Source organism: Prionailurus bengalensis, chromosome A2, assembly GCF_016509475.1.
Source record: "Prionailurus bengalensis isolate Pbe53 chromosome A2, Fcat_Pben_1.1_paternal_pri, whole genome shotgun sequence".
Lineage (NCBI taxonomy): Eukaryota > Metazoa > Chordata > Mammalia > Carnivora > Felidae > Prionailurus > Prionailurus bengalensis.
In genome coordinates this window covers 4,868,644-4,885,988 of record NC_057348.1, presented here as the reverse complement: position 1 = coordinate 4,885,988, position 17,345 = coordinate 4,868,644, and the positions used below count along the sequence as shown (strand labels likewise).

The window sequence follows — 17,345 nt, the reverse complement described above, 5'->3', positions numbered from 1 at the left end:
TAAATCAATACAATCACGGAGGGAAATACAGCCATTTCTTGCGGGATTATTAATGCAAGTAGCTCTTGGTCCAGGGTCATGTCCTTTCATGGCAATGACAACTGTGACGTGAGTGCCATTACAACCTCATCTGATGGGGGAAACTGAGGCTCAGCGTGGCTATTAATGAAGCGCCAAAGTATACCTCTAAGTGTCAGAGCTGGAAAGTGACGCAGGTCAAGACCACTCACTGTATCCAGGGAAGTCTGTCCACGCGGAAGAGGCTGGTCGCGTTCACACAATGTCAAAGGAGGCAGTTGCCTCTAACAACAAGGAAGCTCTCTGGGCACTGATATTAAACGATCTCTGAGGGATACTGTTTGTGAAAAAGGCAAGGCGTAACCCAGGGAGACCAGGAAGAATAGCAGGCAGAGAAGACTGGTCATTTGTTTTTAAAACTTGCGAGCATTCAAAGTGCATATCTCTGGAAGGAAACCAGGGATTTGGTTTCACTGTGGCATCTGAGACCTGAATGGTTGGGAACGGGAACAGGAGGCAAATTGCCTTTTCCCTGTACATCTACGTGGACCCTTTAGGTGTTGAACCATATGAAGATATTAGCTATTCATAAAAAATTAAATACAGATGGAATAATAATAATTTTAATAATATTAATGATACTATTCTAACATTAAGACAGAAAAAAAAAGGTAGCAATAGGAAATTGCCTCACTGATGAGGAAAGTTTTTCTTTTTAACCATTATAGTCTCTCAGGAATCCTGACAAGGGTACATGAAGGGAGCTCCAGGTTCCACTTATATTAAAATATATGCTCACTGCAAAGCCCAGCTGAAATGTCCCCTCCTCTGAGAATTTTTACCTGACCCTCTACAAAGCAGGGTTCTTCTCCACTGAGAAGACACACCGTGGGGCCGGGAGTGTCTGTGCTGGACCTCATCCCTCAGTCTGACCCCAGCATAGAAGAGGGACTCCAGCCCCCAGCATAGAGATAGACCCATAGGAAGGCATTGGTTAACAAACGCATGGCCAAAAGAAGACTGGGCGCCAGGCCCAAATATCTGGGGTGGGGAGCTCTCTGGCCCTCAGTGTTCCTCCACCGCTAAGTAGGTGCAACAGGGAAAGGTCCCTGTTTACCAACTGACCTTGACCCTGAGGGAGACCTTGGCAGGGGGAAGGTGTGTCCATCTTGCTGGAGGACATGCCCTTGGGTTAGTTACCCCAGGACACACTGGCCCCAGGGATTGAAAAACTTAGGAAATGGTATTGAGAAATCTGGGGCAGCTCCAGGAAGGGGGAAGCCACGGGAGCTGCGGGCTGGGCTGAGGTTGCATGGGGGAGGCGGGAGCCAGATAAAAGGCAGCCTCCAGCAGCCTCTGCTCATTCCCTCCCAGTCCGCTTCCTCCGTCCCTCTGTCCCTCCACCGTCCCTGCACCATGGGGCCTGCCTCAGGCCCCAGCCTGCTGCTGCTGCTGCTGCTTACCATCCTGCCCCTGGCACCAGGGGACCCCATGTGAGTGGTCATGACCCTTCTCCAAACCGGGCTACTTGTGAGGTGGGGGTGGGGTTCAGGTCCTAGTAGAATCCAGGGCGCACGTGGGTGTCTGTGGAGGCAGGGGTCAGCGGGTTGGGATGTGAATGGACTTGGGCTGCCTGCGAGCTCATGATTTCATGAGCTGGGGGTTCATGGCACTCGGGTTACAATGGGAGGCGGATGTTTCTAGAACAGGGGTCTGCAGGTTTGGGTGCCTGCGGTGTGTTCACTGATTCCGTGGCTGCGGAATCACTTGGAGGCCTCGAGATCTGACCTCACAGGATTTGGGGGCTTCGTGATATGTGGGTGAGGGTTGGAACCGTGGTCCCTAGAACGGCAGCTCCATCCCGTGTTCCAACCCGGCCTGCAGGTTCTCCATGATCACCCCCAACATCCTGCGGCTGGGAAACGAGGAGAAGGTGCTGCTTGAGGCCCATGACTATGGAGGGAACCTTGCAGTCACAGTCAACGTCTACGATTTCCCTGCCAAGAAGCAAAGGATGTTCAGCGAGACCATTGCTCTGATCAGGGAGACCGACCACATGGGCACAGTCAACATCAATGTGTGTGCACCTGCTGGAGCCCCTCCCACCTGTCTGAGTCTCCTCCCTGTTTTGAGCAGTTCCCACTTTGGAGCCCCTCCCCTCTCTGAGAATTCTCCTTCAATTAGCTTCTTCTATCCTGAGCCCCTAGCTTTGATCCCCTCTCCTAAGTGACTTCCTCTGAGCCCCGTGTCTAATTCCCCCTACTCATCCCCCTTTCTGATCCCTACCCATCTTGGACCCTTGCTCCCTCCCCTCCTACCCCTCCGCTCCCAACCTGGGCACACCAGGGAGACCCGGAGTGGTGGACAGGTGCTATTGGCAGAAAGGGCAGGCAGGTGAAAGTCTGGGGCTGAATGCGGGCAAGGGGCCGGGAGGCAACATCTCAATTATTCTCTGGCTATGCCTAGATCCCAGCCAACCAGGAATTAACATCAGGGAAGGAGAAAAAATTCGTGACTATCCAGGCGGACTTTGGGGGCACCGTGGTGGAGAAGGTGGTGCTGGTCAGCTCTCAGAGTGGGTACATCTTCATCCAGACGGACAAGCCCATCTACACCCCAGGCTCCACGGGTAAGGGGCTGGGCAGCAGCTCAGGACCCAGGGGCCAGATTGTGGGGAGGGGCGTGGCCTCACTCACCACCTCCTTTCTTTCCCACCATCTTCCAGTCCTCTATCGGATCTTCACGGTCAACAATGACCTACTGCCTGTGGGCCGGGCCGTTGTCATCAGCATCCAGGTACCAGCCAGCTGGGGACCCAGACACACCCCAGGCAAGACTCAGGGAGAGACAAAGAGATTGAGACAGAGAAAGAGACTCTGGAAAGGGCAAGACTGCAGAGGCCGAAAGGCAAAGAAATGTGTAGAGCCTTGAACACAGAAAGAGCCCTGGACACAGGGCAGAGATCCGGGGATACCAGGCACAGTGATGCTTCTGCCCGTGGATTCCGGCTCCAGACAAACCTCTGGGGACCGTGTCACTCTGGACAGGTCACTTCACCCTCCTGGGCCTTGGTTTTCTCAGCTGAAGATTGAGATGACAGATAAACACTCTCTGTAGCCCAATCCGCCTCCTGCTGCCAGGGGGCAGCCTCGAGCACCCAACTCCTGTCCCACCCTCCTCCACCCAGAGCCCTCCAGGAGCTCCCACCTCCTTGGGGTAAAAGCCTAAGGCCTCCCAGCACTCCCCAAGGCCCTGCAAGACTTGCCCAGTCCCCTACCTGTCCTCCTCTCCTCCTCTCCTCCCCCTCCTCCCCTCACTCACTCTGCTCCAGCCACATGGGCCTTATTGCTGTCCCTCCAACTGCCATAAAGAGCCAGCCCTAGGACCTCTGCACAGGCTGTTCCCCCACTACTCACAAAATGCTCTTTCTCCAAATACCCACATAGCTTGCCCCATCACGTCATTCAAGTCTCTGTTCAAATGTCACCGATGGCACAATTTTACAGGGGAGCCTCTCTGAGGACCTGTAAAATTGCAGACACCCTCTCCCAACTCACACACCCACGCACACACACACACACACACTCCACTGGTCTCCCTTCCTGTCATCTCCTTTAGGCACCCTATAAATTGAATGTATTCATTTGCTAATTGCCCGCTCCCTAGACCTCCACAGAACCTAAATTCCAGACAGGATGGGTGCTTGGCATACAGTAATTTCATTACAATTTACTGGGCTAAGGCAGGAAAGGGGTGGGGGAATGGAAGGAAGAAGTGAAGGAAAGAGGGAAGAGGCAGGTCGTTCTCAGAGGATCATCATGAGTATTTCTTGCAATCATGCAAAGGTAACAGGGACCAGGTCCTGACAGCCACAAGCCGACTGTGGGGATCAGTGGGATTTGTGGGGAACGGAGAACACACACCTCTAACGGTAGAGCCTCTGCCCAGTTCCAGTCAAATGTCGCTATGTGCCAACAGGAACCCGTATCCACGGTTATCCCAATTTCCAAGAGGAGCCAGAAAGCCAGATTTTTACATGATGTCTCCTGATGTTTAGTTATTTGCTACGAATGACATACTGTGTGTTAGGTTGAACCACACGACTTTGTATTCTTGTAGGTCAAAGAGTCGAGGTAGGCAATGCTGTGTGACTTAGCGCCCATAGGATGCTTACCACAGGGTCCCACACAAAGTAGGTGATAAATGCTAGTTACTATCGGTATTCAGACAGCCGCCGACGAGAGTGAGCTCCAGCTTACATGAATCATGTGCCAAGCCAGTGAGGTAGGGGCTATGTTCCTCTCCTTCTTCTAGCTGGGCACATTGAGCACAGAGACATCAAGTAATTTGCCCAAGGTGACACAGCGCGTAAATGGGAGGTGGGCATTTGAACCCAGGCTGACTGACTCAAGTCCATGTTCATAAGCACTGCCCCAGTAGTCATGACACAGAGAGTGTCCAGACACAGAGAGGAGGAAGAGAGCCTAGGGGCTAAGCCAGGTCTCTGAAGAGACACGCCCTCCCTGTCTCCACAGACCCCCGACAATGTTCTCATCAAGAAGGACTCCCTATCTTCTCAGAACCAGGTTGGCATCTTGTCCCTGTCTTGGAACATCCCGGAGCTGGTCAAGTATGTCAGGCCCTCCTAGAGGGGGTTCCCTATGCCAAGGGAGGGCGTCTGGCTGGCTCACTCACCTGCCTTCCCCACAGTACAGGGCAGTGGAAGATAGAAGCCCACTATGAAGATGCCCCACAGCAGGTATTCTCTGCTGAGTTCGAGGTGAAGGAGTACGGTAAGAGGAGGAAGGAGTCAGGGTGGGGGCCCCAAGTGCCAGGCCCAGTGCTGACAGCCTACTGGTGCCGTCTCGCCCCCAGTGCTGCCCAGTTTTGAGGTCCAAGTGGAGCCTACAGAGAAATTCTACTACATTGATGACCCACAGGGCCTGGAGGTCACCATCACGGCCAGGTGAGGGGCTAGGAATGGGGCCAGGTGGGAGGGGAGGGGAGGGGGCCAGGTGAGGGCTAGATGACGGGCCAGGTTGGCAGCTAGGGGTGGAGCCAGGTAGGGGCCGGGTAAGGGAACCCGGGTGCGGTGTGGCCAGGTGTGGGACCAGGTGGGCGCTGAGTGAAGAACCAGATACTGGCCAGGTAAGCACCAGGCGAGGGACCAGGGGTCCGTGGAAGTTTGCAGGCAGCCTCGCCCTTCAGCAGAGGAGCATCTGAGACCCTCTTGCCTCTCAGGTTCTTGTATGGGAAGAATGTGGATGGAATAGCCTTCGTCATCTTTGGGGTCCAGGATGGTGACCAGAGGATTTCGCTGCCCCAGTCCCTCACCCGTGTTCAGGTGCTCTGCCCCTCTGAGCCTCCTCCACTTTGGACTTCCCCCTCCCTCACCTGTGCCCCTCCCCCTCTCTGAGCCTTCCTTCCTCCCCCAGATCGATGATGGCAGTGGGGAGGCCAGGCTGGAACGAAAGGTCCTGCTGAGCGGGGTGGAACCCTCCGGAGCAGGTGCCCTGGTGGGGAAGTCGTTGTACGTGTCTGTCACCGTTATCCTGCACTCAGGTGAGGCCTGGTCTGAGGAAAGGGACCCAAATGAGGGGGGAGGCCCAGTGTGCGGGCAGAGGCCCAGAATGGATGTGGAATGCAGTGTGACAGGGGAGAACCAGTCTGAAGGCAGAGGCCAAGTGTCAGAGAGGATATCCAGAGGAAAGTGATACCCAGTGAGACAAAGGAGGCCCATTCTGAGGGTGGGGGGAGCCCCAGAATGACAGTGGGATCCAGTCTGATAGAGGAGGGCCAATCTGAGGGGGGGAGGGAGCCCCAGAATGAATGTGGGATCCAGTCTGATAGAGGAGGGCCAATCTGAGGGGTAAGCCCACTATGAAGGTGGGATCCAGTCTGAGGGGGGGAGGCCTAGTGTGCGGGGGAGGCCCAGTATGAAAGTGGGATCCAGTCTAACAGGGAAGACCCAGTCTGAGGGGGAGGCCCAGTATGAATGTGGGATCCAGTCTGATAGAGGAGGCCCAGTCTGAGGGGGGGGAGTCCAGAATGAATGTGGGATCCATTCTGATAGAGGTGGCCTATTTCGAGGAAGGGAGGTCCAGAATGAAAGAGAGATCCAGCCTGTAGAGGAGGCCCAGTCTGAGGGGGGAGGCCCAGTATGGATATGGGATCCAGTCTGATAGTGGAGGCCCAATCTGATGGGGTGAGGCCAGAATGAAGGTGGGATCCAGTCTGATAGAGAATCCCAGTCTGATGGGGGAGGCCAGTATGAAGGTGGGATCCAGTCTGACAGAGGAGGCCCAGTGTGGGGGAGCCCAGAATGAAGGTGGGATCCAGTCTGATAGAGGAGGCCCAGTCTGAGGGGGGAAGGAGCCCCAGAATAAATGTGGGATCCAGTCTGATAGAGGTGGCCCATTCTGAGTGGGGGAGGTCCAGAATGAAAGTGAGATCCCGTCTGTAGAGGAGGCCCAGTCTGACAGGGGAGGCCCAGTATGAATGTGGGACCCAGTCTAATAGCGGAGGCCCAATCTGATGGGTTGAGGCCAGAATGAAGGTGGGATCCAGTCTGATAGTGAAGCCCAGTCTGATGAGGGAGGCCAGTATGAAGGTGAGATCCAGTCAGTCAAAGGAGGCCCAGTGAGGGGGGAGCCAAGAATAAAGGTGGGATCCATTCTGATAGAGGTGGCCCATTCTGAGGTGGGGAGGTCCAGAATGAAAGTGAGATCCAGTCTGTAGAGGAGGCCCAGTCTGACAGGGGAGGCCCAGTATGAAGGTGGGAAGCTGTCTGACAGAGGAGACCCAGGCTGATGGGGGAGTAACAGAATGAAGGTTCCAGACAGTCTGATGGAGGAGGCCCAGTCTGAGGGAGGCCCAGTGTAAGGTGTGGTCCAACCTGGAGGAGTGGCCCAGGAACCTGCCCTCACGGCTGGCCCCCTCAGGCAGCGACATGGTGGAGGCGGAGCGCAGCGGGATCCCCATCGTGACCTCCCCCTACCAGATCCACTTCACCAAGACGTCCAAGTTCTTCAAACCAGGCATGCCCTTTGACCTCATGGTGAGACCCGGGGTGGGGCTGCCTCCCCCACCCTTCCCCTGAGCATCAGCCACGCCTCTGGGTCGACCTGAACGCCCTCCACCTGCCCCTGCACTGCACCCGCAGGTGTTTGTGACGAACCCTGATGGCTCCCCAGCACGCAACGTCCCCGTGGTGACCCAGTACTCCAAATCACGCTCCTTCACCCAGGAAGACGGCGTGGCCAAGCTGATCATCAACACACACAAAACCTTTAGGTCCCTGCCCATCACCGTGAGTTCTCGCCCACCTCTAGCCCCACTTCTGGGAGATAGGGGACTGTATTTGCATGGAGGGAATCTGTCCTCTGCCACAGTCATCCTGCCACGTGAGGAGTGGGGTCCTTTTATTGTATCAGGGCATCCTGCCATTCACATAGAGGGTTTTCATCTGCATAGAGGGGATCTTATCTGCACCAGCAGTCTGGCCATCTGCATAGGTATGTTATAAGGACCCTGTGATTACATTTGACCCACCTGGATAATCCAAAACAGACTCCCCATCCTCAGACCCTTAATCCCATTTGCACAGTCCCTCTGGCCAGGGAAGGTACCGTATTCCCAGGCCCCAGGGATTAGGATGTGGACATCTTTGGGGGGCCAGAATTCATCCCCCTTTCCTCACCCAGGTAAGCACTAGGAAGGATGGTATCCCAGAGTCACGACAGACCAACAGGACTATGAACGCCCAACCCTACAGCACCATGAGTAATAACTACCTGCACATCTCTGTGCCTCGCGTGGAGCTCAAGCCAGGGGAAGATCTCAACGTCAACTTCCACCTGCGAATTGACCCCACCACCACCCAGGAGAACAACATCCGCTACTTCACCTACCTGGTCCGTGCCCTCCTAGGATCCCCAGACCCCTCCTCCTTACTTCTGCAGCACCCCCAGTCCAGGGCCACCCCCCTCCACCTTGCTGATTCTTCCTTACGCCAACCTGTCTCCCCCAGATCATGAACAAAGGGAAGCTGTTGAAGGTGGAGCGTCAGACGCGGGAGCCTGGCCAGGACATGTACGCGCTGCCCCTGACCATCACTGAGGACTTCATTCCTTCCTTCCGCCTGGTGGCTTATTACACCTTCATTAACAACAAGGGCCAGAGGGAGGTGGTGGCCGATTCCGTGTGGGTGGATGTCAAGGACTCCTGTGTGGGCAAGGTAAGCTTCGGGAGCCTTCCTCTGCACCCATCTTGGCACTCCCCGCGTGGCCAGTGCTCGCTCCGTCTCTGCCTCTCTCCAGCCTTCTGGGTGGGGTCCCCAACCGAGGCCCATCTTCTCCTTTTCCAGCTCCTTCTCTCCCCACCTCTGTTTCAGCCTCAGTATCTCCCTCCCTGCTGGCCTTTCCGCCTTCAGTCTGTCTGTCTCCACCGTTGCCCCTTCCTGACCAGCACAGCACGGACACTGCCCTGGGCTGACTGCTGATGGAGACCCAGCCTGGCAGGGCTGACCCCTCACTCCTACCTCTGTGCACACCCCCCCCCCAACAGCTGGTGGTGAAAGGTGGCAGGAAGGAAGAGAGGGTGTACATACCTGGCCAGCAGATGACCCTCAAGATTGAGGGTAACAGAGGAGCCCGAGTAGGGCTTGTGGCGGTGGACAAGGGCGTGTTCGTGCTGAACAAGAAGAATAAGTTAACTCAAAGCAAGGTGCGCCCCGTACCGCTGGGGTGTGGCGGAAGCAAAGGGGTGGTGTGGGGCTGAGGCGCGGGTGGCGCTCAGAAGGGAACCGGAAGTGGGGTTAGGCGTGGGCGGGACGGAGGCTGGGATGGACACAGACGTGGCGCGGAACTGAAGGCCGCGGGTGGGAGCGTAGCTGGAGGAGTCTGCGCTGGGGGTGGTTGGCGGGGCTGTGCACACACCTCTGAGAGGGGCCTGGGACCAGAACACAGGGGCGGTCGGACATGTCAGTCTGGTGGTGGAGGCCTGCCCGCGACCCCTGCCCTCCTGCAGATCTGGAACGTGGTGGAGAAGGCTGACATCGGTTGCACTCCAGGCAGCGGGAAGGACTATGCCGGCGTCTTCACGGACGCAGGGCTGGCCTTCCAGACCAACACAAACCTGCAGACCCCGGATAGGACAGGTGAGGGCCGGGGCCTCCACCCCAGATACTGAGAGCAGGTGGAGGGCACTGTTCTGAGGTCCTCAGATGCTGAGAGCAGGTGGGGGCCCTGGGTTCAAGTCCTGCCCCAGCCCCCACCTAGTGAATCACTGCCTACTGAGCCTCAGTTTCCTCATCTGTCAAATGGGAACAACAACTCATGGCTCCCTCACGGCTACTAACAGTACATCGGGGACCCTCAGTTGACGCTTAACCCATCTTGTTCGCGTGTGCCCTCCCCTCAGATCCCGAGTGCCCCAAACCAGCTACCCGGCGCCGCCGCTCGGTGATGCTCACAGAGAAGAGGATGGACAAAGGTGGGGGCCCCGCCCTCCCCCCAAACCCTGCCCATCTGGGATCCAGCCCAGGAGGGAGGAGGACAGGGCTGGGCCCTGGGGACGTCCTACCCCTGGTCCGCCCGAGCTCCTCCTGCTTTGAGGTCCCGGCTGAGGCCCTGACCGGTGTCGTGTCCACGCAGCGGGTCAGTACCCGAAGGAGCTGCGGAAGTGCTGTGAACATGGCATGCGGGAGAACCCCATGAAGTTCTCGTGCGAGCGCAGGGCCCGGTTCATCCAGCATGAGGCCTCGTGCGTGAAGGCCTTCCTGGACTGTTGCAACTACATCACCCAGCTGAGGCTCAACCACACCCGTAGTGCCCACCTGGGATTGGCCCGGAGTGAGTCCACTTGCCTGTGGGCTGGCCAGAGTGGGGAGGCTGGGTCAGAGGGGGGGGGCCTGTTCTGAGGGTGGAGGGGCTGGTCTAAGGGGCAGGCTCTGTGAGAGGGGGGAGGGCCTGGTTTGAGGGAGGAGGCCAGCTAGAGTGGTGTGGCTGGATCAGAAGGGGGAGGGCCTGGTGTGAGGGGGTAGGACCTGTCTGAGCGGGAAGGCCCAGTAGTGGGGAATACATTCAGCCAGAGTTGGGAGGCTCAGTGAGAGAGGGGAGACCTGGTCTGATGGGGAAGGTTGTGGTCTGAGGGAGGAGGCCTAGCTAGAGTGGGGATGCTCTGTTAAGGAGGGGAGGCCTGGTCTGATGGAGGAGGGCCTGGTGGGAGAGGATAGGACCTGTCTGGGTGGGGAGGCCCTGTCAGAGGGAGGAGACCCAGCCAGAGTGGGGGGGAGGGGGCTTGCTAGAGGAGGGAGGACCAGTCTGATGGGGGAGGGCTTGGTCTGAGGGGGCAGGACCTGTCTGGGGAAGGAGGACCTATGTGAGAAGGGAAGGGGCCTGTTTGGGTGGAAGGATGCTTGTGTCTGAGGGGGGAGGAGGGCCTGTCTGAAGGGGAGGGCCTATCTGAGGGGAGAGGGTCCACCTGTCTGAGAGGGGCATGTGTACCCTTCTGTGGAGGAAGGAGGGACTGTCTGAGGGGGGAAGTTGTTTCTGTCTGAGATGAGTTTTTAGCCGGCCTTTACCAAAGAAAACTCATTTATGTTGCTTTCCAAAGAGGTGCCTAACTCAACGCCTAACAACATCTGTTGATTTGTTTTCATTCATTCATTCCCTCCCTCATTCATTCACTCACTCATTCATTCATTCACTCATTCATTCATTCAGTTCTAGATGAGACAAAACATGTGCACACTTGAAACTTTACATCTCAGGCCAAATAAATGTTAAGCCAAGAGAAATTTCTCTTCCAAGAAGCCCATTGAAAGCAGAACCAGAGTGGTCCCCACCACAAGGCGGCCCTGACAGAACTGGTGGGAATCCTACCTGCCATTTGCTCAGAGCCTTTGAGCCCAGTGAGGCCTGACGTCTGCTTTTTAAAAATGCTTTTTGATGTGTCTTAGGTAGAGAAAGGCCTTTCTGCTAGGATGGGTGCAGTGGAAACCAAGCCCACAGAGAGCCCCCCGCACCATGGGCAGCATGGCCCCTGTCGTGAGGGTCCCCCTGGCAGATTCCCTCTCGGCCCACCCTGTCCAGATTGCTCTAAAAAGAGCAATCTTTTGCACATCCCATCGTTTTCATGGGGGACCAGAAACTGTGTCATCCAAATTGGGCTCTGAGAACAAGGGCCAGTGTGAGCGGCTCTTGAAACCGAGGGAAGTTACCTTATCAACCACAGGATGAAAAGTCACAAAACAGAACCCCTTTGCTTAAAAACTAAGGAAGATGGGGAAATGCCATAAGCGGCAGGCTGCCCTGTCCAAGCAAACATAATCATTTTTTTTTTAATCTTTAGATTCTCAAGCAGAAAAAGGAGAAATGGGCATAAAAACCTTTTATCCCTCTGAATCATTTGAGGCCGCACCATTGAGGCCCCTAATTAGCTCCGTGTGGAATTTCTAGAAGCAAAGATATTCTCCCACAAAACCACAGCACAGGCATCAGAATGAGGACATTAATGTTGACTTGTTACCACCACCAAAACCTCCAACCCCGTTCAGACTGGCCAGTGGTTTCCCTTTGGTTTGGTCTGGATCCTTTATAGGAAAAGGATCTGTGCAGGAACAGACGTCGTATTTACTGGTGGGGTCTCCTTAGTGTCCTTGGATCTGCTCAACCCCTGGTAGCACAGCCGTCTTGAGTGACTTTCACGTCCGGCTATTTGGGGGCCTGTCCCACGGTTTGGGTTGGCTCCATGCTTCCTCGCAATGACATCCAGGTTTTGCATTTGGGGGCAGCACTGTCACAGGAGAGACACTATGGATGCTCAGTGCATCATGTCGGGAGCCCAAAGACATTGATTTGTCCCATTGTTGGTGCTGTGAGTCTTGATCACGTGATTAAGGCGCTGTCTGCTGGGTCTCTCCACTGTAAAGTTCCTCCTTAGTCCTGGATAGTCCATTTCTAAACCTCTTTCTGCTATCAGATCAGGGCAAAATTAAAGCCAAGGGAAAATTTCCCCCAAATCAATTTTTATGTAGCCTGTATGACAGTAGGTATGGATCCTTATATGGTAACACATACCTTTCATGCACACCTATATTTTTATTTTTTAGTTTTTTACTTTTTGGCTTAGAAATATGCAGTCACCTCTTAAAGGCAGACATTGCCAAAGGGGACACATATTTTTGTATTATTTTAGCTGGAAGGCTAGCACTCCCTCCACCACCACCCCCCAAAAAAAGACAAAAAGATTCCCTACACACATGAGCAAAGAGCTGTATCTTCAGTCTGTGCAAATTATTCTAATCTAGGCTTGCTGCCTTCTGCTCCAGCGACCTACAGACTTTCTTTCTCAAAGAGGAAAACTAGACAAAAGTATCCAATGGGATGTGGCTTACACATGCTCAGATGTTTTCTCCCCCAGCCTTATGTAACTTCTTTTTTTTTTCCTATTGTCAAATTAGCTAATATACAGTGTAATCTTGGCTTCATGAATAGATTCCCATGATTCATCACTTACAACCCCTCGTTGTCATCCCCAAAGTGCCTTCCTCAATGCCCATCACCCATTTCCTCCCCCCTCCTAGCCCTGCCCCCACAAATCCCCAGTCTGTTCTCTGTATTTAAGAGTCTATTATGGTTTGCCTCCCTCTCTGTTTCTATCTTAATTTCCTTCCTTTCCCCTTTGGTGTTAAGTTTCTCAAATTCCACATATGAATGAAGTCATATGATATATGTCTTTCTCTGACTGACTTATTTCGCTTAGCATAATACCTTCCAGTTCCATCCACATTGTTGCAAATGGCAAGATTTCATTCTTTTTCATTGACGAGTAGTATTCGAGTGTATGTATGTGTGTGTGTGTTTGGGCTCTTTCCATAATTTGGCTATTGTTGAAGGCGCTGCTATAAACATTGGGGTACAAGTGCCCCTATGAATCAGCACTCTTTATCCTTTAGATAAATTCCTAGTAGTGCTATTGCTCAGTCGTAGGGTAATTCTATTTCTAATTTTTTGAGGAATCTCCACACTGTTTTCCAGAGTTTGCATCCCCACCAACACTGCAAGAGGGTTCCCCTTTCTTCACATCCTCAACAACATCTGTTGTTTCCTAAGTTGTTACTGTTAACCATTCTGACCCATGTGAGGTGGTATCTCAATGTGGTTTTGATTTGTATTTCCCTGATGATGAGCGATGTTGAGCACCTTTCCATGTGTCTGTTTGCCATCTGTATGTCTTCTTTGGAAAAGTGTCTATTTATGTCTTCTGCCCATTTCTTCACTGGATTACTTGTTTTTTGGGTGTTGAGTTTGGTAAGTTCTTTATAGATTTCAGATACTAACCCATTATCTGATGTGTCATTTGCAAATATCTTCTCCCAGTCCGTCAGTTGCCTTTTAGTTTTGTCGATTGTTTCTTATGCTATGCAGGAGCTTTTTATCCTGATGAGGTCCCAAACAGTTCATTTTTCCTTTATTTCCCTTGCCTTCGGAGACATGTTAAGTAAGAAGTTCCTGCGGGTGAAGACAAAGAGGTTGTTGCCTGTTTTCTCCTGTAGGATCTTTATGGTTTCCTGTCTCACACTTAGGTCTTTCATCCATTTTCAATTTATTTTTGTGTATGGTGTAAGAAAGTGGTCCAGGTTCATTCTTCTGCATGTTGCTGTCCAGTTCTCCCAGCACCATTTGCTAAAGAGACTGTCTTTTTTCCATTGGATACTCTTTCCTGCTTTGTTGAAGATTAGTTGGCCATACATTTGTGGGTCAATTTCTGGATTCTCTGTTCTATTCCACTGGTCTATGTGTCTGCTTTTGTGTCAATACCATACTGTCTTGATGATTACAGCTTTGTAATATAGGCTAAAATCCAGGATGGTGATGCCTCTGCCATTGGTTTTCTTTTTTTTTTTTTTAACGTTTATTTATTTTTGAGACAGAGAGAGACAGAGCATGAACGGGGGAGGGTCAGAGAGAGAGGGAGACACAGAATCTGAAACAGGCTCCAGGCTCTGAGGTGTCAGCACAGAGACCAACGTGGGGCTCAAACTCACGGACCGCGAGATCATGACCTGAGCCGAAGTCAAAAGCTTAACTGAACTGAGACACCCAGGTGCCCCTGGTTTTCTTTTTCAACGTTACTTTGGCTATTCAGAGTCTTTTGTGGTTTCATAAAAAATTTAGGATTGTTTGTTCTAGCTCTGTGAAGAATGCTGGTGCTATTTTCATTGGGATTGCATTGAATGTGTACATTGCTTTAGGTAGTATCAACCTTTTAACAATATTTGTTCTTCAAATCCTTGAGCATGGAATGTTTTTCCATTTCTTTGTGTCTTCAATTTCATTCATAAGCTTTGTGTAGGTTTCAGCATACAGATCTTTTACCTATTTGGTTGGGTTTATTTCTAGGTATTTTATTGTAAATGGTATTTATTCCTTAATATCTCTTTCTGTTGCTCCCTTATTGGTGTAGAGAAATGTAACCTATTTTGGTACATTTATTTTGTATCCTGCGACCTTACTGAATTCATGGATCAGTTCTAGCAATTTTTGGTGGAGTCTTTCGGGTTTTCCAAGTAGAGTATCGTGTCATCTGTGAAGAGTGAAAGTCTGACTTCTTCTTTGCCAATTTGGATGAGTTCTATTTCATTTTGTTGTCTGATTGCTGAGTCTACGACACCCAACACCACATTTAACAACAGTGGTAAGAGTGCACACCCCTGTCATGTTCATGATCTCAGGGGGAAAGCTCTGTTTTTCCCCATTGAGGATGATATTATCTGTGGGCCTTTCATATGGCTTTGATGATAAGGTATGTTCCTTCTACCCCAATGATCTTGATTGTTTTTATTAAGAATGGATGCTGTACTTTGTTAAATGCTTTTTTCTACATTTATTGACAGGATCATATGGTTCTTATCTTTTCTTCTATTAATGTGGTGTATCACATTGATTGATTTACCAATATTGACCCAGCACTGTAGCCCAGGAATGAATCCCAATTGATCATGGCGAAGGATTCCTTTAATATACTGTTGAATTCGATTTGCTAGTATCTCAGTTTGTTGAGAATATTTGCATCCATGTTCATCAGGGATATTGCCCTGTAATTCTCCTTTATAGTGGGGTCTTTGTTTGGTTTGGCAATCAAGGTAATGTTGGCTTCATAGAATGAGTCTGGAAGCTTTCCTTCCATTTCCGTTTTTGGAACAGCCTCAGAAGAATAGGTATGAACTCTTGCTTTAAATGTCTTGTAGAATTACCCTGGAAAACTATCTGGCCCAGGACTCCTATTTGTTGGTAGATTTTTCAAAAACAATTCAATTCCTTCACTGGTTATGGGTCCATTCAAATTTTCTATTTATTCCATTTTCAGTTTGGTAGTGTGTGGGTGTCTAGGAATTTGTCCATTTCTTCAAAATTTTCCAGTTTGTTGGCATATCATTTTTCATTGTATTCTTGAATAATTGTTTGTATTTCTGTGGCGCTGGTTGTGATCTCTCCTCTTTCATTCATGATTTTATCTGTTGGGGTCCTGTCGCTTTTATTTTTAAGAACCCTGGCTAAGAGGTTATCAATTTTATTTATTCTTTCACAAAACCAACTCTTAGATTCATTGATCTGTTCTGTTTTGTTTTTGTTTTTTTGGATTCTATATTGTTTACTTCTGCTCTTATCTTTATTATTTCTCTCCTGCTGCTGGCCTTGGGCTTTCTTTGCTGCTGTCTTTCTAGTTCCTTTAGATGTGATGTTAGGTTATGTATGTGGGACCTTTCTTGCTTCTTGAGATTGGTGTGAATTGCAATGTGTTGTCCTCTTAGAACTGCCTTTGCTGCATCCCAAAGGGTTTGGACTGTCATGTTTTCATTTTCATCTGCTTCCATACATTTTTTAATTTCTTCTTTAATATCCCAGTTTACCCCTTTATGTTTTAGTAGGATGTTCTTTTTTTTTTTTTTAACGCTTATTTATTTTTGAGACAGAGAGAGACAGAGCATGAACCGGGGAGGGGCAGAGAGAGAGGGAGACACAGAATCTGAAACAGACTCCAGGCTCCGAGCTGTCAGCACAGAGCCCGACGTGGGGCTTGAACTCACGGACCGTGAGATCATGACCTGAGCCGAAGTCGGACGCTCAACCGACCGAGCCACCCAGGCGCCCCTAGTAGGATGTTCTTTAACGTCGATGCATTTGGGGGCTTTCCAAATTTTTTATTGTGGTTGATTTCAAGTTTCACAGTGTTGTGATCTGAAAATGTGCATGGTATGATTACAATCCTTTTGTACTTGTTGAGAGCTGTTTTGTGACCCAGTATGTAATCTATTTTCAAGAATGTTCCATGTGCCTTCAAGAAGAATGTGTATTCTGCTTTTGAATGAAAAGTTCTGAATATATGTTAAGTCCATCTGGTCCAATGTGTTGTTCAGAGCCATTGTTTCCTTATTGATTTTCTGCCTAGATGATCTTTCCATTGCTGCAAGTGGAGTATTAAAGTCCCCTCCAGAACAACAGTATTATCTACATGTTTATTTATGTTTGTGATTAATTGACCTGGGTGTACCATGTTGGGGACATAAATATTTACAATGGTTAGCTCTTCTTGATAATGGACCCCTCGTTTATGATATAATGGCCTACTTCATCTCTTGCTACAGTGTTTGTTTTAAAATATAGTTTGTCTGATACAAGTATGGCTACTCCAGCTTTCTTTTGATGTCCCATAGCATGACAGATGGTTCTCCATCACCTCACTTTCAATCTACAGGTGTCCTCAGGTCTAAAATGAATCTCTTGTAGGCAACATATAGATGGATCTTGTTTCTTTATCCATTCTGATACCCTATGTCTTTTGATTGAGGTGTTTAGTCCATTTACATTCAGAGTGATTATTGAAGGAGATGGATTTAGTGTCATTGTGTTATCTACAGGTTTCGCACTTATGGTGATGTCTTAGTCCCTTGTAGTCTTTGCTGCTTTCCACTCACAGAGTCCCACTTAGGCTCTCCTGCAGGGCTGGCTTAGATGTCACAAACTCCTTCAGTTTTTGTTTGGGAAAGCCTTTATCTCTCCTTTTATTCTTAATGACAGCCTTGCCAGATAAAGGATTCTTGGCTGCATATTTTTCCTATTCAGCACATTGGATATTTCCTGCCACTCCCTTCTGGCCTGCCAAGTTTCAGTGGACAGGTCTGCTACTACCTTTCTGTGTCTATCCTTGTAGGTTAAGACCTATTTTTTCCCTAGCTGCTTTCAGAATTCTCTCTTTATCTTTGTATTTTTCCACTTTCACTACGATATGTCATGGTATTGGCCTGTTTATCTTGATTTTGA

The 17,345-nt window shown here is 50.7% G+C and overlaps 1 protein-coding gene across 1 annotated transcript in view; it reads left to right on the top strand.

Annotated features, from left to right (window-relative positions):
* Window positions 1–1,369: 1,369 nt before the first annotated feature.
* LOC122486798 (complement C3-like) overlaps window positions 1,370–17,345 on the top strand; it is a 39,200-nt gene continuing 23,224 nt past the window's right edge. The window contains exons 1-17 of the mRNA XM_043586373.1: window positions 1,370–1,511; window positions 1,903–2,095; window positions 2,485–2,647; window positions 2,744–2,814; window positions 4,554–4,648; window positions 4,729–4,811; window positions 4,894–4,984; window positions 5,260–5,362; window positions 5,454–5,580; window positions 6,960–7,075; window positions 7,181–7,327; window positions 7,722–7,931; window positions 8,048–8,254; window positions 8,584–8,742; window positions 9,046–9,175; window positions 9,439–9,510; window positions 9,672–9,869. Coding sequence (XP_043442308.1) covers window positions 1,435–1,511; window positions 1,903–2,095; window positions 2,485–2,647; window positions 2,744–2,814; window positions 4,554–4,648; window positions 4,729–4,811; window positions 4,894–4,984; window positions 5,260–5,362; window positions 5,454–5,580; window positions 6,960–7,075; window positions 7,181–7,327; window positions 7,722–7,931; window positions 8,048–8,254; window positions 8,584–8,742; window positions 9,046–9,175; window positions 9,439–9,510; window positions 9,672–9,869 — 2,242 coding nt within the window. The 5' untranslated portion in view covers window positions 1,370–1,434. The remainder of the gene's footprint in view (window positions 1,512–1,902; window positions 2,096–2,484; window positions 2,648–2,743; window positions 2,815–4,553; window positions 4,649–4,728; window positions 4,812–4,893; window positions 4,985–5,259; window positions 5,363–5,453; window positions 5,581–6,959; window positions 7,076–7,180; window positions 7,328–7,721; window positions 7,932–8,047; window positions 8,255–8,583; window positions 8,743–9,045; window positions 9,176–9,438; window positions 9,511–9,671; window positions 9,870–17,345) is intronic.